This window comes from Lygodium microphyllum, chromosome 7, assembly GCF_053477565.2.
Source record: "Lygodium microphyllum isolate KBCC chromosome 7, Lygodium_microphyllum_v1.1.10, whole genome shotgun sequence".
Lineage (NCBI taxonomy): Eukaryota > Viridiplantae > Streptophyta > Polypodiopsida > Schizaeales > Lygodiaceae > Lygodium > Lygodium microphyllum.
The window spans coordinates 111574206-111600786 of NC_141141.1; the positions used below are offsets into that span (position 1 = coordinate 111574206).

At 45.3% G+C, this 26581-nt stretch overlaps 1 protein-coding gene across 1 annotated transcript in view; it reads right to left on the reverse strand.

The window, feature by feature from the left end:
- Positions 1-726: 726 nt before the first annotated feature.
- Positions 727-26581, reverse strand: part of RPN12A (regulatory particle non-ATPase 12A) — a 57005-nt gene continuing 31150 nt past the window's right edge. Inside the window, exons 4-6 of the mRNA XM_087682365.1 lie at positions 19814-20077; positions 19612-19723; positions 727-1112 (exon numbers count right to left, since the gene is read on the reverse strand). Of these exons, the coding sequence (XP_087538491.1) occupies positions 975-1112; positions 19612-19723; positions 19814-20077 (514 nt within the window). The 3' untranslated portion in view covers positions 727-974. The remainder of the gene's footprint in view (positions 1113-19611; positions 19724-19813; positions 20078-26581) is intronic.

Here is a 26581-nt window from a genome sequence, read left to right on the forward strand (position 1 = left end):
AAGGTATGATATTACACCCCATCATACCAAGCGGCCAGAACTAGTGATATATTATTCATTACTCATCATGCTTGTTACCTTAAATAACATTAGAGGATATGTTCAACTAAAATTTATTGTGTTTTACATTATGTTGGGGGAAAATTGTTGTTGCATATTGATGTCACATACCAATTTTGGCCTCTCACAGATGCGCTCGCTCTCTCTCTCTCTCTCTCTCTCTCTCTCTCTCTCTCTCTCTCTCTCTCTCTCTCTCTCTCTCTCTCTCTCTGCATGGTGAATATTTACAAAGCAGCTCTAGTTCAAAATCCTATAAGACAGCCATGTTTAAGACATCTATTCATAAGCACCATCACTGTTGGCATCCCGAAGGTAGTATTATTACTATTCCACTCATCAATTCATGCTTATCTACCTTCGGTCCTTGCTCTACAAAGTTGTAAGACCATGAGCAAAACCCTCAGAAGGGTATTACCATCATCAAGACGTCAACTAAAATCGGTCTATGCACTTTGGATATAGAATCTATCCAATTTGTATTAAACATGTAGTTATTTGTAGTTAGTCGATACTAGCTGCATGTGAAAAGGTTTAGCTGTGTTCATGTTCTTAAATGATGGCATTTCTCCTACTAGAGTACTTGATTTGGTGCACATTGGCGGAACAAGCTTATTTGTTGAATATAGTCTGAAAGCTCGGCCTTTCAGCACCAATTCGGGCAGCCTATGACGTCAATTCAACATCCATGGTATTGTCATTAACTGGCCAGGTCTATTTAATGAGTCCCCAAAACTTGGCCTGTGCATTTTGATTTTATCTTTTATAAAAAAAACTTGAAAAGGCCCAGTCCCAAAAAAGCTGAATTTTCAGAAACTCTGTTAATCCCTGTTGGAGTTGTAACAATGTTACAAAGCATACTTCAATTTACGTAACAAATCTTAACCTGACCAGTTAAAATTTAACTGTCAGCTGGCCTAAACTATCCGCTCCAGTTCTCTGGCATAACCTAGAGTTTGATTGATCAATTGTAAGGAAGGTATTTCCTTGCACACTGTATCTTTCGCTTTTTGGAAGTACACACAGCCATTGCGGACCTCCCACTCCAGTTGATCCTGCATCACAAAAATATCAGACATCAAAAATCAACTTCAAGGAAAAATACTAGCTGTTTTCATGGGCTGAGCATATCAGTTTTGTTTTGACAATCTTACTATTCAACCACAACTGGCAAGCAAGGCCAAGTCTGCAAGTGCACATGCCTTGATTTCAAAAGAGCCATAGAAGTTAGGTATTAACTCTGGTAAATAAGCACTCTAGCACCAGAGAGAGGATTTTTCAGATGGTTCTGTTCCCATGACACTGATAATTCTAATTGGGCTAGGTTGCAACTTTGGATTATTAAGCCCTAATCGCGTGATTAGGAAATCTTCATGACATTTCACATAATTTTGAATTGACGAACAGCTTCAAGATTCACAAAGATTGTGAAAATAAATAATGTAGGATAAATTATTTGAGATTCTGACAGCACCTCTATAAAAGGCTGTGAGCGGACATGTGGATGATTCCGTGGCACCTTTCCTGGGGGAGATCACCAGTTTGGGACTAGCCACAAGGAGTGTGTGTTCCTTTTGGCAACGCACACCAGCCAGAATTGTCTAATGGGACTAGCTACAAGAAGTGATCCACTTTTGACAAGGAGCCTTTGTTAGCCAACTACACATTAAGTAGACTACCAAGACCCTGAAGCTGAGTGCCTTGCATTATCCACCAGAGATTCACTGGGACCTATTTATTTTAGGTAAGGAGCACCAATTCAACAGTGGTGTACAAGATGTTGAATGGGAGGATTGTCTCTCACTAACTTGCATGATTTAACTGGTAGATCTTGCATGCTGTTTTAAGTCATGATTGATCAATTGTGATGTGCAGATCATAAGTATTTATCATTAGACTCATTTTTCATACGATATCTGTAGGCCATCACATGGGCTCTACGGCAATGCCCTCATATCCATGACTCAGGATCCCTAGGCATGTAAACCGTCATTAAACATAGTGATTGCCCCTAGTGTCCTAGACACTAACTCACACTAGGGTCAAGGTTTATTATAATGGTTAAGCCATTTAGGGTTACGTCTTACTATAAAAAGACACTTTGTGCATCCCTAGTATATAAGGGTGGCATTATTCATTTTAGTCTCCTTAAGCATGGTATTCTCTTTCAATCATTAATACACTCATTTTGTGATTGAGTATTGTGCATCATTTAATTCTCACATTATCTTTCATTCTTTATCAATTAATCATGCAATTACTCCACACCACACCACATAAGCCAACATCTACTTTGATTTTGCAGAAAATTATACTATTTTCTAAAGACCGGGCATAAGTTGTACACCTATCCACTTAGATTTTAGATGCCTTTTCTAGGTTTGCTGCTATGATAGTTTTCCAATTCTTAGAACCTCACGATAACAATGCATTATTAGTTGCCAGTTTTGTTAGCAGTCACGTTTGTCATGCCTTGTCATGGGAGCCTCAATGACGAGGACCTTAATAGCTCTGACCCGTATGTCACTTGTTTCGACAGAGGAGGTAGCTCATTCTAGAGCACTCAGTTTATTGCCTTTCACTCCATTTTCTTCTCCATTTGGGATTTTGTGTGCATTTCTCGAGCAGTTTCTACATACATCAGTTTGCCTCACCTGTCAAGCATTGTCCACCCCTTTCAAGATTTTTCTCAAAATTGGTAGCATTTTTACCAGCATTAAATCCTACTCCGCCATATTTTGGCCCCAGATTTCAGGTCAGCCAGATTTGGGGGCATTGGGCTATTTATAGCCTTCCCCACTCAGTTGGCAAATTAATCATTCATTTCATCTTCCTCCTTATTGGTAGGTGCACACTCCGACTCCGTCATCTTCATCTGTTTCCGGTGCTACTGTGATCATCAGCCTGATTTGGTGCCCTCACTAATGCTATGGGCTGCATGCAAGCACTAATCTGTCCTGTATTCAGAACTCTTTCCTTGTTCAAAGCAGATTTCTTTCTTCTTTTCTTGCAATCTCTCTCTGTTACTTTGTCTCTGTGTTTGTGTTCCTTCTTCTGTTGCGCTCGTTCACATTGTATCAAAGCCTAAGAGAGAGACAAAGCTGATTTCTCACGGAGGGGAACACCCTAGACTGCCAAGCGGCCTTGCCACATCAGCAACGTTTTGCTGAAAAACAACCCTTTCTTCTTGGGACCCTCTACATTGACTTCCTTGTGATCCCATAGCCATTTCCTCTTGGTTTGGGGTTGTCTACAGCCAAAACACAAATTTCTTGTGGGTGTTATGCAAGATTTTGAAGATGTCTTACAACCAATTTTGTGGCTTTGATGATACAGATGAGGAGCCTTCTCAACACTCCTCTGAACGGTGGCCAAATTATCACATGGAATTTGGATCATGACGCACGAAGGTCACCTAGCCCGTTTGTTCGGGAACCCACACCTCCCCGTTCTCTCCATGTCTCACAAAAGACCCGTGCTGCTAGCCTACATACGCCAACATTGCACCCTCTATGCAAGGGCCTATACTCCCTTCTTTACCCAAAGAGGACCAGCTTGATGGTTCAAACTACTCGCTTTGGTCATGTAAGATGGAGTGTATCCTTGATACCTTCGATCTTTGGGAGTTTGTTACCCACCCTTTTCCCTGTCCGATGGAGGATCCCACTGTCGGATCATCAATGGATCGTGTGACCTTATGGGATCAGCTCAACTCTAGAACCTTTTCTCTTTAAGGGCTTACAAGATTCTATCCTAGTGCATGTGTGCGGGTTGCAGAAAGAAATGGAAGTGTGAACAAAGCTTGCTTCTTTGTACCATCACAAGACCTTTGCCCACCGGATTACTCTCAAGAAGAAATTATGGATGCTCGTTGTTGATTATTCTTCTTCCATGAAGGATCATATTAACAGGTTGGAGGATATGAGGGATGAGCTTGTGTCCCTTGGCACAATGATCTCTTCAAAGGATATGGCTATGATTCTTTTGACTCAATTGCAACCTTCTTACATTGAGGACATGTGAGAAGCTTCTATGGGAGCAGCTTGCCCCGCTTGATTTGGAGCATGACGAGCACCCCAAAGAGGTTGCCAGTGGATCCAACTCCACCAAAGCTTTTGTTGCTGCAAGTTCGAGAGAGGGGAAGAAAAAGAAAGAGAAGTCAAATGCTAAATGAGAGGAGCATTCTTAAATGCCTATATTGTGGGAAGGGGACTCATCCAAATGAGAAATGTTGAAAGAAGTACCCTCACCTTCGTCCGAAAGCAAGGGATGAAGCTAAGCATTCGAGCCTTCTACCTTTATCCATGAGTCTGTGTTCCTTCATATTGTTGAGTTGGAGGAGCCTTCTTCAATGGTTGCCTTGTATATTGAGAGGCGTTGGCAAGTTGATAGTGGAGCTTCTAGTCACACGACTCCACGAGGTGATTTGTTGCCGAATATATATCCTTCAGAGGATTCAATCATTGTTAGTAACACTATATCGATGCCTATTTGTGGTGTTGGCACTACACCTTTGTTTCCCGACCGCGCTTCACACTCCCTTTCACAGGCCCTTTATGTTCCGGACTTGGGCTTTCCACTCCTCTCAATTTATGGCCTTACTAGACTTGGTACCCAAGTTATCTTCACCAAACAAGCCATTTGTATTGAGGATTCTTCTACAAGGGCTACTGTGGCCACAAGTTGGCATTAGAGCGGGCTTCACGAGCTCCATTCCCCTTCTCTTATGCATGGTCCTTCAAGGCAGTTGTCTATTGCTACACTCGTTCCCGCTTGTGCACCATCTATTTCACATGTTGCTTCCCATCCCTCCCCCCCCCCTCCTCCAATGGTTTCCTTGTACTCCCCATCCCTTTTAGAGGGGGATGATCCTAATGATGTGGGTGTGGATTCTCTAGCTCTTAGTGTTTCAGAGGGGGTTTCCCAAGATCATGAGAAGCTTCTTCATTTGCAGTCTACATCAACATTGGCATTCCTCTTACCACCATAGGATCCATTTCTGCCTTGATCTTCCGTCACATCCAGGATCTAAAAGGGGATGTTCGCAATCATGTTTGTCATGCCTTGTCATCTCCTTCCTATGGGCCTCAGTCCGAGTCAAACAACGACTTTAGGAGCTCTGACCTGTCTATCACTTGTTTAGACGGAGGAGGTAGCTCATTCTAGAGCACTCAATTTATTGCCTTTCAGTGCATTTTCTCCTCCAGTCGGGATTTTGTGTGTATTTCCTGGGCAATTTCTGCATACATCAATCTGCCTCACTTATCGAGCATTGTCTATCCTTTCCGGAATTTTTTTGAGCATTTCTAGCTTTTTTACTAGCATAAAATGCTGGTCAACCATATTTTGGCCCCAAATTTCAGATTGGCCAGATTTGGGTATATTTGGCTATTATAGCCTTCCCCACTCAATTGGCAAATTATTTATTTATTTCATCTTCCTCTTCCTTGGCACGTGCACACTCCGACTCCGTCATCTTCATCCATCTCTAGTGTGCCGTCATCATCAACCTGATCTGGTGCCCTCACTCACATTGTGGGCTGTGTGCGGAAACATGATCCGTCTGCCTTCTATATTCAAAATTCTTTCCTTGTTCGATGCAGATTTCTTTCTTCTTTTCTTGCAGTCTCTCTCTATTCCTTGTCTCTATGTTTCTGTTCCTTCTTCCATTGCACACTCTCACAAGTTTAACCACTCTCAAACTTTGGAAATTTAGTTTTTGGTCTATTTCTCTCTTTTTCTTCATCCATTCATTGTTTTGGGAGTTCTGGGAAGCCATAGCCGACCAGCATCTTGCAAATTCTCAGCCACCTCTAGAGCTGTGTTCTCTCTTCCAGCCAGTGCCTCTTGAAAGCGAGAGTTTTCTTCCATCTTGGCAGTTCAACCATGAAGTTGTCCACAACTGAGAGCATCTCTATTGTGAAGAAAGAGAGCTACACTGATAAACAATCAAATTTGATCCGATCAAATGGAAGCCCTCAGCTTCCTTTACCACGCATCCATTTCTCAATCATTTCCCTCAACTATGAGGCAGCCAGCTGTAGTTTGAAGATGGGCTGAGATCGTTGGGACAGCCACCGGTGTGTTTTCCTCTCAAGGGATGCCATTGATCTTAGCCTTTGGAAGACTCCAACTAACAAGCCGCCTGTGGAAACATAGCCAATGCGCCAACAAATATCAAGAAGGTCTCAATCCAACTCTAGATTAACCAAAAACTCATTGAGCAACTTCAACCTACTAAGCCCTAAAAATTACAGCAACAATTTATGTTACACTTATCACGTTCCTCCATAGTTGTAGTGTGACCACTCCCTTATCCACAGGCACTTTTTACCTTCCAATTGGAGACGAGTTTTTCCCCATGTGAACACCCATCAATGGGTGTGGTACTTAGTACCTTAGGGATTGTACTTTCATGATTATTCTCACATAGTCGATGTGACATTCCAGCATTCTTCTCGCTTGTTGTTTACTTGTTCATTGTGACTCTATGTGTGTGTGCACATGCATGCATGCACGTGTTGTTGAATCCTAACCTAACAATGGTATCAAAGCCATACATCTTCCCAGTTGCCGTCACTCAGCTCGTAAGCTATCATCACCATTGCTGCCATTGAGCCGTTCTCAACCACTCTCCTACCTAACGGTTACTGCTCTAGCCTGTCTGGCAGCACACTTCACACCAATCACTCCCGTCAAATCTGTTGTCTAATGCCCGAGGCATCTGCACATTTGTCCTGACCTGTGGCCAACCTTGCACCTGCAGCCGACAGTTTGCTGCGACAGCCTGCATCAGCTTGTTGAGAGTCATCTCCTGCCACATCAGCAGTGCCACGTGGCAGTTTTTCCACGTGGCAGCAATCGGACTGTCTGACTGACCTGGTTATTTCAGGTATTTTTCAGGCATTCTTTTCAGCCTTCTTAAGGCTGAGTTTCCAGCAGACTTCCACACTTGTATTTGACAGATTTCAGCCTGCTAGTGACAGAGACAGCACTCGGGACTGACAGAGATCGAGGTCCTCAAGGCAGAGACATACGCAAGTATTCTCTCTGCACCCGTGTATAATTCTACATCCTTGTACAGCATTCTTCACTGCAGATTTTCTGTGTTTCACTCTCTCTCTCTCTCTCTCTCTCTCTCTCTCTTTGTCACGGTCATTCGCTTCCGCATTGCTTCACTCTGACATGGTATCAGAGCATTGACGGACTGACCTAGGGTGGACCTATCTGAAGAGGAGTTTTCAGCACGACACAAGGCTGTGTTTTCAGCGTTCAAGTGCGAGCAGGTGGGCTGTGCATCAGAACAAGGCTGAGTCAAGTGTGAGTGTGCGAGAAAAGAGAAGATTTGCTGAAGTTGCTGCTGTTTTTTTGCTGTTAGAGAAGGAAGAAGCCTATGTTTTTAGACTTCAAGTGCAGATTTTACCTTTTCATCGCCTCCGACGGCTAAAGAAGGTTTGAGACGTGGAGACAAGAGCCCTAGAAGGATGTGTTTTCACATCCAGAGGGGGTTTCTTTTGCGTTTGTGCAGGCATTACAAGTGAAGATGTCTACAGAGACTGAAGTGGAGTTCCACACGATCATGGACCGAAAGGTGCCCATCTTACCGGCTCTTCCATCAAGTCAAAAGCTCGATGGCGACAATTATTGCATCTAGCATGTGATGATGTTGGCCATATTGGAGTTCTACGATTTGGCAGAGCTTGTGATGGAGGAGATCAACCGGCCCTCGGTGAGAGATGAGTCCAAACTCTCTTCAAGTGCTTGTGCGGAGTTGACCAAGGCCCAATCTCATTGGGATAAGCTAAATGCCAAGATTCGTTCTTTTCTTTTTCTGTCTTGTACAACAGCCGTGATAGTCCATATAGAGCACTTGACGGTGGCTCAGGAGATATGGCTGGAGCTTGACCAAATGCACAACCTGATGATCCTTACGAAGAGGGTTTCTTTCGAGGTGCAGATGTGGACCCTATCCATGAATAAGTCTTCTTCGCTTCGGAAACACATCAACAAGCTTCAACAGCTTTAGATGCAGGTTCAAAATGCAAGAAAGCCCATTTCCTCCGAAGACATAGCGATCACTTTATTGTTCCTATTGCCGCCACGATTCAGTACTTTTTATTCCGCTCTTATTGCTTCAGGGCGGAAGTAGACTCTCCATTGGGAAGAGTTAGTTCCTATAGTCTTGGACCAAGAGGAACAGTTGAAGGGACAAAATGCGTCCAAATTAGAGGCATTGATTGGTCAAGCCTCTCAGAAAAAGGATAAGGACCAAAAGAAGGAGGACAACAAATCCAAGACGGATAAAGAGAAAGAATCAAAAATGCCATATTTGTGGTAAGACCGGTCATTGGAAGAAGAATTGCCCCTACAAGGACAAGAAGGACACCAAGAAGAAGGACACGAAGGATTCTGGAGTGGTGGCTGCACCCTCGTCAGCTACTTTTCTTCACTTAGCGGTCATTGAGGACTCTACACCGAAGACTTTTGATGCTACAATGACAGCTCCCCAAGCTCGAGAGTGAATCGTGGACAGTGGTGCCTCACGACACATGACTCCTTCGACAGTTGGTGTTGCCCATTTGCGACCCTTGCGTGGGCAAATTCTCATACGAGACAGCTCTTTTGTGTCTATTCTTGCACGGGTTGAGATGCACCTAATTCCAAATAGAAATTGTGGTACCCACACTTCCAAGGTGTTGCAAGTGCTAGGTTTAGGGTATCATTTGCTTTTAGTACATAAGATTTGATCTCTTGGTCTCTTGTTGGAGTTTGACAGTGATGTTGTTAGTGTTCTTGATCGTGGATCAAGGAAGGTTCTCTCTTCAGGGTATGAGGAGAATGGCATCTACAAATTGAAGTCTTCTTCCGCTCTTACCTCTCTTCTTCTTACCTCTCTAGCACAGTCCGAGCTATGGGATGCTCGGTTTGGCCACCTAAACTATGAGTATCTTCGGAAGGCGTCGCGAGGATCGCTTGTTCGAGGTTTGCTAGACAGTGGTGAGCCAACAGCCATGTGTCTCCTACATTCGTGGGAAGCAATATAGAGATGTGATTCCCAACAAAGCTTCGAGGCAGTCTACTTCACCTATGGAGCTTATATCTACGGATCTTTGTGGCCTGATAAGGAATGAGTCGTTGAAGGGGAGCTTGTACTTCATGTTGATCATAGATGACTATAGCAAGATGACATGGGCCTACTTCTTGACACTAAAGTCAGAGGCCTTCTCCCACTTCAAGGATTGGCTTCTCTTCGAGGAGAACCGATCGGGCCCAAGATTGAAGACATTGCGATCAGACAAGGATGGTGAATTTGTTTCTAATTAGTTTGCTCAGTTTTGTACAGATAAAGGCATTCACCAGGAGTTTGCTAATACCAACACTCCTCAAGAGAATGGAATTTTGGAGCGGAAGAACCGAAGAGTGATCGAGATGACACGCACCATGATGAAGCACCGACAAACACCTTAGTTTCTATGGGCCAAGGCAGTGGCTACGACAGTCCACATCCTGAATCAATCCCCCACTTTGGCCGTTCACAAGATGACACCTTTTGAGACTTGCTTTGGGACTAAGCCCGATATCTCTTATTTCAAGATCTTTGGGTGTGACGCCTATGTGCACATCCCGAAGACACAACCTGACGAATTTGAGGCGGCTTCTTGATGATAGGTCTTTGTTGGCTACAGCTCCCAATCCCAAGGTTATCGCTTGTATAATCCCGTAATACGAAATGTCTACATGAGCCGAGATGTGCAGTTTGTGGAAGTTCCAACCACAGAGGGGGGTGCGAAGCACCCCGTACTTGGAGATCCAAGGGAAAGTTGGCCTCCCAAGACAGTTCCTTTGGAACCAAAGCCTCTTGATGGAGATTCTTCTTCAGATTTTGAATATTCTCTTCCACCAACTACCCCAATGGAGAATCCACCGGTAGATGTACCCAAGTTTTCAATAGATGGGAAGTGCCAAGGAGAGATCCGGCCTTCTCCTCATTGGTCTTGTGATACTCTCTATGCTTCAAGGATCGAGGGGGTCCTTGAGGAGTGGCAACCGTAGGATGGACCTCAGAGGTCACGGAGGCACCAAGCACATTCTACGGAGCTTGTTTGCTCTAACTATTGTTTGATGTCACATGTTATGCATGATAGAGAGCCTACATCAGTGAATGAGGCTTTACAGTCTGATCCTTGGCAAAAGGCGATGGAAACCGAGTTGGAGGCTATTGAGCGGAATGGAACTTGGTTTCTTGTGCCTCGTCCCTCTCATAAAAAGGTGATTGGTGTCAAATGAATCTTCAAGACCAAGTACCATAGTGATGGCTCGTTGGACAAGCACAAGGCTCACCTTGTTGCTAAAGGTTTTGCACAGTGTCCAAGTGTTGACTTCCATGATACTTTTGCCCCTACAGCTTGCATGGCAACTATTCGTGTTGTTCTTGCCTTGGCTGGTCATAACAGATGGCCTGTTTTTCAATTGGATGTGAACTCGATCTTCTTCAATGGTGATTTGAAGCAGGAGATCTATGTAGAGCAACCTCCTGGTTTTGGTTCCTCAGATGGAAAGATTTACATATTAAAAGAAGGCCTTGTATAGCCTGAAGCAAGCTCCGCGTACTTGGAACGAGAAGATTGATTCATTTCTCCAAGCCAAGTTGGGATATTGGCGCTCTAGGGCCAATCCGCCACTTTATGTGCACACTTCCGAGGGTGGTCGTGTGTTGTTTGTTTTGTATGTTGATGACTTGATACCCAGAAGGTCGAGGAGACGAAGGCAGCCCTACACCAGAAGTTCGAGATGACAAATTTAGGAGACTTCCATTTCTTTTTGGGCGATGAGATTTATCAGTCTCAGAGGGGGATTTCCATCTCTCAGCAGAGATATGTACATGAGCTCTTGGTGACTTTTGAGATGAAGGATTGTTGGCCCATTTCTACTCCTATGGATCCAAACTGGAAGGCCACTTCACACGCAGATTCTCCTTTGGCAAATGCTACTCGCTACCATCAACTGATTGGATCATTGATTTGGCTCCTCAACACGGTTTGATCTATGTTTTGTTATAGGTCTCTTGGCTAGGTTTATGAGTGCACCTCAACAGGTGCATTGGCAAGCTGCTCAGAGAATACTTCGGTTTCTGAGGGGGGCCTTCAATCTTGGGCTTTTCTATCCAACAGATACAGGTGCTTTTGATCTTGTTCTTGCAAGTTAAAGTGATTCAGATTGGGCTGGCGATGTGGATAAAAGGCAATCTACTACAAGTTATTGTTTTACCCTGGGTGTTGGTACTATCTCTTGGAGTAGCAAGAGGCAGCCCACGGTAGCCCTATCTTCGACTGAGGCAGAGTATGGAGTTGCGTCTTCTACCACATGTGAGACTGTGTGGCTTCGACGGTTGTTGGAGGAGCTTGGCTTCCCCCAAACTCGTCCCACTATCTTGCGGTGCGACAATGAGAGTTGCATTGCCTTGGCACGGAATCTCATATTCCATGCTCAGATGAAGCACATAGAGATCCAGTATCACTTCATCAAGAAGAAGCTTCTGGATGCGACCATTGTTGTGGAGTATTGTAAGATTGAAGACAATCTTGCAGAACTGTTTACGAAGGCACTTCCCCAGGCTTTACTTCATCGACATTCCAAATCCCTCAGTCTGCTACCTTGCCCAAGATTTGAGAGGGGGTGTTGAGAGTCATCTCCTACAATGTCAACAGTGCCACGTGGCAGCAATCGGACTATCCGGCTCCAGTCGGCTACATTGCAGACAACCTCGTTATTTCGGGTATTTTTGAGGCATTCTTTTCAGCCTTTTAGGCTGAGTTTCCACCAAACTTCCACACTTGTATTTGACAGATTTCAGCCTCCTAGTGACGGAGACAACACTCAGGGCTGACAGAAATTAAGGTCCTCAAGGCAAAGACATACGCAGATATTCTCTCTGCACCCATGTATAATTCTGCATCCTTATACAACATTCATCACTGCAAACTTTCTGCGTTTCATTGTCTCTTCCTCTCTCTCTCTCTCTCTGTGTTCACTCTTTGTCACGGTCATTCGCTTTCGCATTGCTTCACTCTAACACAACTGCACCAGGCCAAATTGACGATAGCCTACATCATTTGCACTAGGTCAAAAAGAGAAAGAGGAAAACGTGAATGCTTCCCGCTTCGGCTCCTCGTCGCGGCGGACTGCCTGGTCTAACTAGCCGTGCTTGCCTGGCCGGTCTCCACCTGGCCGAACCCGCCTACCCCATCTCTGCTTGCCGCTTGGCCTGACTGGCCACCCACTTGGCCCATTTCCGCTTGCCATCTAGCCTGACTAGCCGCCCGCACCCATCCCGTTTCTACGCCAACAGTGCCGCCCGACTACCTGCCCGCCAGCGCCTGCCTGCCCGACTACCTACCCACTAGCACCTGCCTGCCTGCACTTGACTTGTTTGAGACCGCCCAACTATACACGCGCTTGTCCCATTACGCTCCACCCTCTGCGTCAACAAGCATTGACCTGCTATGGCAAATTCCCCCTCTGCCTCACGCACAAAAGACCTCCCCAGTCGACCTGCTCTAGTGCCTCCATCCTATGCTGCACATTCATACCACTAGCATTCGTTGCTCCCTCCGTCTACAACAACATTCCCCCTGTAACCAGCCTATCTTCCTCGGATAGGGTGGTAAATCCCTGATTACAACTTAATTACAGCAGCAAACAATAAATGCAAATCTGAAAATACAAATTTACCTACTGATCTTGGACAATGCACACCCAATTGGCCCCAAAATTGGCGCCCCTATCAGTATTTCTTTAGCTTTATTGAAGAAAAAGTTAACTTAAAATGGAATTTTCCCAATCCCTTTCGGTATTTCAACTCCCCTTGCTGTCCAACGTGACCAGCAAGTCTTCAATCTATTTTGCCCCTTAATTCGGGCACTCAATTGGCCTTCACCCACTTCATAAACGATGGCATGCCCCAAATTCAATGGCTGGCTAGTCCTCCACCTGAATTCAGCTGAGATTCACCTTCTTCCTTGTTGAATCCAAGTCATTAGGATTTATGCAAGAGAAATTTGCTATTTCTCGACCTCCAAGGGTCCAAATGTTGAGATCTTCTGAGCAAGGCTGTGAAATGGTTGGGAGATGAGAGGGAAAGCTGTAGAGAGAGAAAATTCAGAGTTTTGTTGCAAAGAATGACTGAAAATCAGTCAAGTGCAGCTTCTGCTCTGCCACAACAGCATGTAGATGCATAGAACTGAAGAAAATCGATCATTTACTGTTGTTGCCCTGCCTCAACAGCCTATAGATGCCGTCTCCTGTTGTTGATTGGTCTTCTTTTTCCCCTGGTTGCCTCAGAAGGTCCTCCAATGGCTACAAATCAGACCAACAGCCTCCCCTCCCTCTCTCTTGCAAGTTGAATTTATAGAAATGCCTCTCTCCAGCCTCTATAGACGTTTTTCAGTCTTGCATGGGCATTTTTGACAAGTGGCAGCCTTCCCAAATGGTTTTTCCAGCATTTTCCATAGTTAGATATTAATTTTCAGTCTTAAAATACTGAAAATTAATCTAATAATTATTTCGGTGCCCTGAAAATAATATAACTAGCCAGTAATTAAATTGGCTAGGTAACTTTCATTCCTGAGTGTCTTTGCGCTAGGGCTGGAGACAAGGTCTCACATCTGAGCATTATTTTTCAAGCCCCTCCACAGTGTTCACCAATGGATGTGATCGAATGGCCCCTCACACAGGCTGCCCGCTTCTACCAATGTACAGAGTCACGCCTCTCAGCCTGGCTGATAGACGCCCTAGTGGTACGGCCCGGAGCATCTATCATCCCCATGGTCCGTCCAAGAGCCACCATGGGGGAATGGAGTTCACCCTCCAAGCCTGCGGCTAAGCGCATTCACATGTCCCATAGCTCTTCCTCTTCATCAGCAACTTCCACACCGAACAGATGCTTGTTCAGCCAATCACAAGTTTCCCCATGAGTCTACACCTAGGATCTTGGAATGTGAACGACCTCCAATACAGTGGGACACGTGGTTCTAGGAAATTAATTGTTTGGCAGGAGCTGCAGCCTGCTCTTGCCGGACGGATCGACATCTTACTTCTTCAAGAGCACAAGCTCACCCTCTCCCAAGCCCATCGGGTAGGGAAGGTACTTCCAAGCAGCTCACACACCTACTAAAAGTACTCCATTAATGGCCACGGCAGGCGTGGAGACATATACACCTCTATTGGCCCGAGCCTCACCGCCAGTGTACGAGACCACGAGACGATTGTGTCAGGGAGGGTCCTATGGATTAGCCTAGATATAGGGAACTCGTGCCTTGGAGTCCTCAATGTTTATGCTCCTACTGAGGTTAGGGCACGCAGCAAGTTCTGGGTAGAGATCGCAACAGGACTTCCGGAGGTGGACTCTTGGATTGTTGAAGACTTCAACAACCTGGAGGCCTTAGAGGACTAGCAAGGCAGAGGCAAAGATTACCAGGGTATGGCAGGGGAGGAGCAGGAGGCATGGGAGGTCTTCCTCCTTGCATTAGGAGCACGTGATGCTTTGCAGAATCCAGCTTTCCATAGGAGGGAGAGGTCTTTGGACTTCTCTTGGGGATATAAGCGGTTGGGCGGAGACTTCTGGAGCAACTGGACAGGTTCTATGTGGGAGAGTGGGGGTGCTCTTGTGGAGGCCAAGTAGGACAGTTGGCTAGTACCACTTTGTCTGATCATTGCCCAGTTCTCCTCACTCTTGATGCTCCCGCTTCAGCCCATGGCACGAAATCCTGTCAGATCCTAGACTCGATCTACAAGAGGGAGGAGGTGAGGAGTCTAATTGAGCAACTCTCAACTAGGGAGTGGACGAAGGGGGACCAGATCGCAGAGAGGGGGTTGCAAAGCCCTTACCAAAGCCGAGCAGGATCTGCCAGGAGATAGCCCTACAGGCCAAGCAACAAAGTTGGGAGGAGGAGAGAGCACTCCGGCAAGACCTAGCAGCCACACAAATACTACTCTAGGAGGCACCAAGGGATCCCCTCTCCACACGCAGCAGGAGGTGCGCGCACGAGCAGCCCTCGCCGGCCTTGAGGACAAGCACTCTAAGTTCTCCTTCCATACCTCGGTAACTTTTTGGGCGCGGAAGGGGATACGATGTGCAAGGAAATTTTTCAGATGCATCAGTCTCGCACCTCAAGAGACCAAATTCGCAACCTCCGTGATCAGTACAGGAGGATTCACTACATAGATGAGGTGTTGGAGATTGCCACTGACTTCTACATACAGCTTTTTCAGCAAGAGGCAATCTCAACCAGAGTACAACGATGCAGACAGCAATTCTGGGATTGCATTCCACCCCTGGTCACTGAGGAGATGGAACGCTCCTTCCTAGACCCCTTCACAGAGAAGGAGCTAGCTGAGGCCTTCAATGCATAGGATGGGCCAAAAATGCGCGGGAGATTATCCTCTTTCTAAAGCCTTCTTCACTACCTATTGGGAGATGGTGAAGGACCCCCTTCTACTGAACTTTCAGGAGATTTTCGGCTCAGGACGGATGCCAGGGAGTTTATCGACAGGTCTTGTTAGTCTCCTCCCCAAAGGGGAAGATCGGTTGGAGCTATCCCAGTGGAAACCAATCCCCTTGTTATCAGTGGCCTGTAAGGCCCTAGCTAAGATGATCGAGAGTCGACTCCACCCCGTGCTTCCAAACATCATTCATGACACCCGGACAGGTTTAGTCCAGGATAGGAGCATCCTAGACAATGTCTTCACTTTTTTCGAGACGGCCGAGTGGGCTCAGCACAATGGTCAAGGATTGGCAGTACTCCTGGACTTCGAGAAGGCCTATGACAGGGTTGACTGGGACTTCTTAGAGGGCACCATGGCAAGGCTGGGTTTTTCCCAAGCATGGATCCATAGGGTTTCGGCACTTTACAGATCGGCCAATAGCAGGGTTCTCATTGGTGGCAAGAGGGGGGAGGAGTTTTGGCTAGAGAGATCTGTTCGGCAAGGCTGCCCTCTTGCCCCATATCTGTTCCTACTCTTTGCAGAGGTGATGTCCTATTTCCTCTGCTCACAAGTGAGCAGGCTACGTGGCCTGCGACTTCTGGTGAGGGAGGAGATTGAGCTGCTGGACTTAGTGTATGCAGATGATACTGCTCTTTATGTAGAGGATGATGAGTTGATGTTGGAGAGAGTGAGACTAGCTCTGGAGGTATTTTACATTGCAGCTAGAGCAAAAATCAACTGGTGAAAGTCGGTTTTCTTACAGATCTGGACTCCAACACGGAGTAGGGTGTCCACCTGAGGTTCAAATGGGTGAGCACGGGACGGACCGTCTGATATCTAGGGTTCCAAGTGGGGCTCCATATCACTCCTGCCCAGCAATTTCTTCCAGTTCTCAACTCTATTAGGCGGAAGTTGACCTACTAGAGCCTTTCTTTAGCGGGCCGAGCCCTGGTGATCAACCAAGTTCTCCTAGCGATGGCTTGGTACATCGCCTCTTGTTGGTGTTTCTCCTTGTCTTGCATGGTTCACCTTTGCCGCCTAGTGCAGAATTTTCTCTGGCCTGTCTAAGATAGTTCCAAGGACTCTGGGCCAAGGTGGCATGTGCAATCATCATCTGGCGTCGGTCTGAGGGAGGGCTTGGGATTATTGACCCAAAGTTCCAAAGCTTGGCCCTTTTGGGCAAGCTAGTGGTCCGTAGTGTCACACCAGGTGAGTAGACCTAGAAGGTCCTTTTGCAAGAGGGTCTCCAAGAGTGCAGACCGAGGCTTGGTGGGGGTTGGAGGCCATCCTTGAGATGGATCTTCAGAACTGCCCAGATTACGCCACCCAGATCTTCCTTCCTTTACAGTTTACTTCAAGTGTGGCAGGGCCTTCGCAAGGCCCTAGTTCAGAGGCCCCCAAGATGCCAAGAGAAGATAGACCACCAATCAGTGGTCTAGAACCCCCAAAATAAGAGATCGAAATGGGATACAGATAGGTGAGCGATCCCACATCCAGTGGGCTGGCCAAGAGACTGGCCCTCCTCGTACTATCAAGACGTGGAGGGAGGTGTACAAGATGGCGGATCAAGAGGTGTTGCAACGGTCATCAGGATGTCAGCGAGGAGCTAAGCTAAGGAGGAGGGAGATTGACTCAGCAATCCCTCAAAGAGTGGCTAGATCCCCCAATCTGAGAGCTAGTGGAGTCTAGGAAGGTGTGCGCTGCTAGATTCTCACCAACAGGTATCCCCTTACAGGTGGTAAGTAGAGTGGGTGGTGCCCCCTACAAGACTTTCTTTACCGTGCAGGATGGGAGGCATCTGGCTCTTGACAGAAGACAGCAAGATGAGGAGATTGTTGTCCTTTCCTGGAGGAGGATTCATGTGGTCGGACTCCAGGGGAAGACCTCGCGATTGGACCCTTATGTGCCTTGGGAGGAGTTTCAAGAGTGGCGCCTTTGGATATGGGAGAGCAGACCACTTGATGAGTTGGAGTGGGATCTTGGAGAGTGGCTATGGCCGGCCACTGCGGTCACTAAGAAGCCTCTGAGGTTCTTGGCACTCCTGGTCACTCACTGTGTTGGTACCCTAGTAGTGTTGTACATTTCATCTCCTGCTTCTCTTTACGGATTCCATTGCTTGTTCATTCTGACTTCTTGCATTCATCTCTCACTATTTATTCAGGCAGTATTTATGATTTGTATTTATAATTGTATTTTTATGCTTCCCTTACATCTGTGCATTCTCACACACACTAGTGTCCAATACCACCACTTCCTTGACAAGTCCACATGCAACCATGCTCTTTCGATCAAATTGCCAAGGACCTGCACTTGGGTCTAACCATGCTCCTTCAAGCTAATCGTCAATGGCCTCAATTAAGTCAACAAGCTTTACTACCAATCAAGTTTGTGTGACGAAAGGTTGTAGAGACCTCGCCAAGAGCACAGATGGATGAACCAAGTCTACCACCCATCAATCGAGAGTGTTGGCACTGAGGAAAGTCCATCACCGATTGAGGTAGTGGTTGATGCCTAGCAACATGGATCCATGCCAACGTATTGATCCCAATCAAATGGGGTACCACATAGTAATAGGCATGACAAAATTACATGACTTGGCATAAAATGATTACTTCATCTCAGCTGCCCAAACAAGGCACCACCCATACTACTTGTCAAGTAGACTTTGCCCAATGTAGCATCATGTTGGCCTCAGAGCAAGCCTGGGAATCATCACCTTCTAGTGTACCCTTTGAGTCACCACCCAAAGCTCTACCCATCACCAAGTGCCTCTTGGGCAAGACTAGGCCTCATCACCTTCACACAGACGCCCCTTTCCACACTGCATGTCATTACCAACATGGCAACTTGCTAGAACTTTCATGACAATTGAGTTGGCCAAAACATCCAACAGCTCTTCTTCCAATCCTATTTTGTGCAAAATCTTGCAGAAAAGAAAAGGGAAAACTCTTTCTTTCTAGTGTGCATGATTTCCTCCACCATGCCTTGTGACAATAGCCATGGAGCATGGGCTTCTCAAGCTACCTTCACACATACCACAAGTGGAAAACTGAAACGAATTTCACACGGCCTTTTAAACTACAACTAGCACAATCTGCACGAGTATTGATGATCAAAAAATTCACCATACTCACCACTTTCTTGTATGCACTCCCCATGCATGCTTGCTTCTCTTGCTAGTAGTGTTCCATACCACCCTATTTGGAAGTCAAATAAGCCCGTCAAGCATGGGCCAGCATGGTCCCATGACCTTCCAATCGTCCATGCAAACATGATTTGGCACAAGCCATAAGGCATAGAGAGAAACATAATGAGATGCACATCAGACTCATATCTTAGCATAGAGCCCAATGGGCTCACTGCCAAGCCTGGGACCAGAAGCATATCAAGCCAAGCTCCCATCACAAGGGCTGGTGTCCCAAACCATCAGCCTAGATGATCCCAATGTGTGGGTGGAGCTAACTATTGTGGAGTCCAAGGGTCCATCATGCATCAGATGTCACACAAACAAGCCCTGGGTCCTAGTTACAGGACCCATTGACTACCCTAGCAGGCTAGGGCGTGTTCACATGTAACACCCATATAACTTATTTTGAACAATCAAAAAGTCCCCAAATTCAAGGACAATATGGCACTTCCAAATATTTTGTGAGCTGACAAATTCTCTCTCTTGACTTGATTTGCACAATCTGTACAGCTATGTATGAATGCTTCAGCAACTTGAGAAGTACAATGCACATGCCAATGCAAAGAGTACTTCATAAATGAAAGAATGGATAAAAATCACTTATATAAGAGACTAATGTCCAACAAGCCTGGTAAAAATAACCATGGAGTGTTTGCATCAAATTAATTTTACAGAACCTGAATTTGAGAGTCAGAGGCACACTGCACACACAAAGACATGAGCTAAAGAGGTGAGAATAACTATCGATTTCAACCTGCCTGCAACACTTAAAGAGGAAGGCGAGTGGAAAAGCAGAAAAAGAAAGTTTCCAGACAGGAATAAAAACTTTAGGACAGTAAAGAACCAAGAATCTGTACACAGATATTGAATTACAAAAGACAAACCTCTGCAACATAGGCCAGGAGTTCTTGATCAGAGGAGAACATCAACATCTTCTTTGCATCAGCAAGAGAGAGAAAGTCGTATGCCTTTTCACTGCACCCAGCTATCTCATCCCTATCGAGAATAAAAGTAAAATTAGGTATACATTGCATACATGCAGACCGGAAATGGCAGAAATAGCTTCTGTAAAAGTGAAGTACATACCGCACAGTTTTTGCTAGAAGATCCATGAAATAGGCGTATGTCTCATGAGGGACAGCCTGCCGGGCACTTAACACTCTATTATATGCACCTTCCATAAAAGACTGCTCCAATTCAACAGCATATTTTATGCAAGGATTATCTAACGCTTCAGAAGAAAGAAGCTCCAGCTCTGTGTGAAACTCTGCAATCCTGTTTTGAACTAGTAATCTTAACAGATTGAGCCCAAGAATAGGGTATTCTTCTGATGATGCTGGAATCAAATGTCTGCTTAGCACAGCCAGGAGAGGCAAATAGTCAGCAGAGATGATTAAAATATCAAACATAAAAGCACCAGTTACACATAAGAAGAAAAGAGCTTCAAAAAACTGCAGCTTTGACAAGGCAATATGCTAAGGTAAAAGTCGTAACCAAGTTTAAGCTACTAGAAGTGACATTGGATGGATAGTGAAACATAAGTATGATGCATCAGGTAAGCCTCAAGGTTGACTTGGATGGTGTTTTAATCCAAAATTACCTAAAAACATTTACTCAGTGACTTACAGACTCTGCCCATGAAAAGTCTAGATATAATCCATGCCTTTTCTGGTGAATGGAAATTTCAGAAAGTGAAACTCCACAGACTAAACAAACAAGGAGAACAATTTCTGTGCTAAGTTCACTTTAAAACAACTATATATGCTAAGAACATGGCGGAACATCACAGGCAGTATATAGCTGTGCAGAGCTACACTCATGCTGGATACTCCTTACATCAAAGCAAATCCTTCTAAGTTCTGAAGGTCCAACAGAAATATAAAACAACTTGCCATCTAAATAGTATGAAACTACATTCTGTTGTCCTGTTTGAAGCCATATCAGTCATCACATCATCAATAGTAGGAGCAGAACTTTCCATTTTTTAATGACATAAGACATTGTTTACATTGCCTTTCATAACTAGGTTCACTTTTAAAGAATTTAGCAAGGTAAGTATCAAGAAACACCACAGAAACAGAAGAACGGATACGTTGAATGGTTTAACATATTGTGTAACCCTTATCCACTCATTGTTGTGTTAGGAACCTGTTGGCATACATGTTTTTCTCTTCAGTGTTCATCTTCTGTCTGTGAGCCTCAGCCAGAGCCTAGTGAGGACTTTTGGAGCTCTAACACTATCTTTGTCCATTAGTCTTTCTTGTTCGACAATAGCCCCCATCACATGCACTTCAGTAGGGTTTCTTTGTTAGCAGTCTAGTCAACTCATGAGTGAGTTTGGGCATGTGTAGTAGTGGACTGGACATTACTGTTCATTTTAGGCATTGTTTATTGTTATTAATAAGGTGATTTGGGCCATTATTTGCTCACCGACTGCATTTATTGAGGTCCCAAATGCTGGCTGCCCTGATCTTTATGGCATATCTTTGTGCTTCTATTCAAGCTCGCTCCTCCACAATCATTCATTCATCACTTACAGATTCTGTTGAGAAACCACTTCATTTAGGGTTTCACACTGACAGCCCCAAAAAGGGCTGGTGTCCGCATGTTGGCCACTTTTTCAGTGTGCACCCACACAGTGGTGCGCCACCCTAGACAGATTATGCCTATAAATAGGTAGTCACTTCATTCATTCTTCTCTCTCTTTAGTCATTCTTCTTCACCTTCTTCAGTCACCGCCACCACTTCCCTCACCACTTCAAGAGGACATTGTGGTCCGTGGCTTGTGGTTGCCTTCACCCTTCCTCTTTTGCTTTAGGGCCATGTTCCATCATCAAGCCTTATGTTTGGAGAATCTTCCACTTGGTGTCACCATCCGCTGCTTGGCGTCAGCACCCTTCTCCCTCAAGCTCCACCTTCACCTGCGTTTTTCAGTCTGGAGGTCTTCCCCTTGCCTAGCATCAACATCTCCAACTTGGCATTAGCATCCTAACCTTTGGCAACAGTCTACACCACCTAACTTTAGTGACTTCATCATTCGTCTATTAGAAGGGCTGCTAGGACTTGCATTTTTGCAGCCTAGCTCCTCCTCCATCACCTGGCATCACTCCATCTATCATAGGGGCTATTGGAACCTGCATTTTTGCAGCCTAGCTCCTCCGCCATCACCTAGAGTCACTCATCTATCACAAAGGCTTCTGGGACCTACATTTTTATAGCCCTGCTCATCCTCCATCATCTGGCGTCAGCGTCTAGGCTGCTCTCCATGCATTTGACAACTCCGACACTTTGGGATTTGCCTTTTGCTGCCAAGGTCACTCCCCGACATCGAAGGACTGCGGTTTGCTCCCTCAACAATTGGTGATCATCTTCCACATCTCTGACAACATCAAAGCAATGTAGTTCACTCCCTCCACAACTATCCTTCACCTTCCACTGATTACTTCGATAGCCCAATGCCCAAAGGACTGCGTTTCGCTCCCTTCACTGTGCAAATTCCCACAGGTACTGCCGCCTAATTCAGACAAGACATTGCAATTATCTTCTGAGCTTCAGCTCTGCTATATCAACTTTTCTTCGCATAGCATAATTCAGTGCACCATCACCATGTTCTTCTTGTGTCTATGAGTTTCTCTTCTCTCTCACTATTTGTCGTACACACTGTGTTACTCCTCGCAAACCCTACTGTGTCTCTACATTCTCTTATTTTAACATGGTATGAAAGCATACCTATTATTTTGACATGGTAACAAAGCACAAGAGCTCAGAGACCTAAAAACCCTCTTCATCCGTTCTTTCAAGAGACAATGATTATTCGACACCTTCCATTACTTCGGCTCTGTAGTCCACTCCACTGAGAGACAATGACCGTTGCCCACCCTTAGCTCAGCATGAGCCTCACCTTTCCCCACCCTTGACTACTCAAGTTCGAAAGGCAACCTGTGAGAGTTCTTTGACATCTTCACTACCCCAGATAACTTATTTGGCACAACCGACGGCACTTTCTTTGTCATCAATGATTTGGAGTCTGTGATCCATGAGTTTTTGGATTCCCTATCTCTTGCAAAGGGCGATTCAAAAGGGAATGTACTCTCTTAGCCCTCAAAGGAGCTTCTACTTGTTCGGCTTCAAAGGGGACCCCTGCACATCCTCCCTCAAGGGGGGCACCTCCTCATCACAAAGTTTGTCACCCACCATTTTCTCTTTTGGGATGGTTGTCTTCGAGCAATCATTTCACCTACTAATACCCAAGATCTTCATGTACCACTTAGATTGGGGCCTTAGAGGTTTAGCAACGACTTGGTGACAAGACCTTCGAATTCCTTCCAACATGGAGTTACAGAGCTAGTGGCTTCTCTCCTAAGGTGGAGTCGGGTTCTACAGTCTCCTTACTACATGTTACCTTTCAAGTGGACATGTTGGAACTTCTGAATCCTCTACATCTTCTTTGTATCTCTCTTCCCTCCTCTTTCTTCATCCCTTTTTGGGCCGGAGGGGGGTTGTTGAGAAACCACTTCTTCAATTTACACACTTCATTAAGATTTCACACTAACAACCCCACAAAGGACTGGTATTTGCATTTTGGCCACTTTTTCAGTGGGCGCCCACACAATGATGCGCCACCCTAGACAGCTTATGCCTATAAATAGGCAATCGCTTCATTTATTCTTCTCTCTCTTTAGTCATTATTCACCACCTTCTTCGGTCACCACCACCACTTCCCTTCTCTCACCAAACCCTTCCATTGCCCTCACACCCCTTCAGGAGGACATTACGAGTCGTGGCTTGTGGCTGCCTTCACCCTTTCTCTGCTACTTCAAGCGCCCTGTTTCATCATCAAGCCTTACATTTGGAGCATCTTCCACCTTGTGTCACCATCCTCTGCTTAGCATCAACACCCTTCTCCTTTAGGCTTCACTTTCACCTGCGTTTTTCAGTCTCAAGGTCTTCTCCTTGCTTGGAGTTAACATCTCTAGCTTGGCATCAGCATCCTAGCCTTTGGCAATAGTCTACACCACCTAGCGTCAACGATTTCATCATTCATCTATTAAAAGGGCTGTTGGGACCTAGGTCTTTGCAGCCTAGCTCCTCTTCCATCACCTAGCATCACTCGTCTGTCACAGGGGCTGATGGGGCTTGCATTTTTGCAACCTGGCTCCTCTGCCATCACCTGGCGTCATTCTCTGTCACAAAGGCCGTTGGGACCTACATTTTTGCAGCCCGGCTCATCCTCCATCATCTGGTATCATCATTATCCACTTGGCATCAACATCTGGGCTGCTCTCCCTATGTTTGACAACTCTAACACTCTGGGATTTGTGTTTCGCTACCCAAGTCACTCCCCGACATCAGAGGACTGCGGTTCGCTCCCTCAACAGCTGGTGATCATCTTCCACATCTCGAACAATACCAGAGGAATGCGATTCACTCCCTCGGCAGCTGGCCTTCACCTTCTAGTGATTACTTCGACAGCCCACTGCCCAAGGGATTGCGTTTCGCTCCCTTCACTGTGCAGACTCCCACGAGTGCTACCACCTAATCCAAACAGGACAATGCATTTATCTTCTGAGCTTTGGCTCCGTTGTATTAACTTTTCTTCTCATAGCATGATTTAGTGCATCATCACCGTGTTCCTTCTTCTGTTTCAAAGTTTCTCTTCTCTCTCACTGTTTGCCATACAAACTTTGGGTTATTCCCACTAAGCCCTACTGTCGCTTATTTCAACATGGTATCAGAGCACACCTGTTATTTTGACAGATTCCAGTGCAAGTCTTGTTGGAGAGAGAGAGCCGGTGCCTATGCCCAAGCAACCAACGACTCACTATTGTACATGATTATCTTATGTTTGGTATATGGATTCCATTTCCCGAGCATATCTCTAAGTACTCCCTTTGCAATGTTCTTTTGTTTTCTTCTATTTTCTCTTTTCTCGTATTGTGGAGTCTATTACAATAGTCTTCTATGCTTCCAGCACTACATCCACTTCTGAGACGATATCAAATGCTTGTATTTAGGCCTTGGATGCTATTTTGTCTAGAAGCTATGCTTACATGGGATTCTAATGATGCCCATGCATATTGTGTTCTTCTCCAAAGTATCTCTAAAAAGGTTCTACCAGCAATCACCTCCTGTAGGACAGCTTCAAATGTTGTACAAAGCTCTCTCGGCTATGTGTGCAATTACCTCTATGGACAACTCCAATAGATGAAGTTCGAGCCTAAGAATACTATCCAATCATTCTTACTTCAAGTTACACATATACAAGAGCAGCGTTGTCACATGCAATCCGCTCTTCTAGAAGCTCATCTTGTGGGGATTGTGCTCTATAAGCTCCCCCCAAGGTTTGATGGAATAGCCAATGCTTTGCAAACCTAAACATCATCAACACCAATAAGCTTTACGCATATGTCCTCAATGTTGCCTAAGCATGAGGCGTCTTTGCAGTTACAGGGGTGGCCTCCATCTCAGTATGGTGGCTCCAATGAGGCATTTGCAACTTCTAAGAGGGGTGACAAGAAAAAAAAAGGCAAAGGCCCAATATTATCACTATGGTAAGAAAGGACATATACACAAGGGTTGTAAAGAGTTAGCAGCTTCGAGAAACAAGGAGAAGAAGAAGAAGCAGGATATGAACTCCTCTGCTAAGTCATCCTCCTCTGACTTCAACTCGCATTCTCTGACCAAGGCGCAGCAGGGGTCATCTTCTTCAGATCGAGGAAAGGAGCTAGTCATCACTCCTTCTACTACTTTCTAGTACAAGTAATGCAGTCATCCCTCACGACTCTCCAATGCCAAAGGGAGTATGAGAGGGAGTAAGATTGGCTCCTAGTTTGAGCTCACATGAGGGGATACTTTGGCAATCTAGCCTAAGGCCAGGAATCCATGGTCACATATGTTCATAGGAATTTTTTATAGGATGGTCACATATGCTATTGCAAGGCATTGTTTAACACACACAAAGAGCTGCTGCGATTCTTCTCTATTTTCAAGTTCTAATATGATCAACATTGATATCAGGTTCTCTCCAAGGCACCTTGGTGGTGGCTTGATTGCCCATTGCTTGGGTATCTATGGTCCTATTCTTGTGGTCTTTGTTGTTTGGCCTATGATGAGTCATTATCATTATAACATTGTATTGTATCAAATCGCCCATGATCTGAGAGAGGATGTTAACAATCTAGTCAACTCACGAGCGAATTTGGACATGTGCAGTAGTGGAGTGGGCATTACTATTTATTTTAGGCATTTTTAATTGTCATTATCATGCAGATTTGGGCCATTATTTGATGGCCGATTGCATTTATTGTGGTCCTAAATGTTGGCCGACCTAATCATCTTTATGGCATATTTTTGTGCTATATATTGAAGTTCCCTCCTCCACAATCATTCATTCATCATTTGCAGATTCCAATCCAAGTCTGCTAGAGAGAGGGAGCCAGTGCCAATGCCCATGCAACCAATGACTCATTGTTATATGCAACCATCTCATGTTTGGTATATGGATTCCATTTCCTGAGCATACCTCTGAGTTCTCCCTTTGCAATATTCTTTTGTTTTCATCTCTTATCTCCTCTCCCTTGCGTTGTGCAGTCTATTACAGCAGTCTTTTATGCTTCCATCACTGCACCCACTTCTAACATTCTTCGCCTTGTCCATGACAATCTCTGCCCTATTCAACAAGTTGTGCAGCCCTCTCAGTCTTCTCCTACAGCAGGCAACATATCTTTACTTCTAATGATTGCCTTTTCCTATGCTGGGTGGCACTTTCCTCTACTGGATGAATAGCCTTCTGGTCATCTTCATGGGCAGGTAAAAACCTTTGCAGGCAGGCCACTCAACCACATTTGAGACACT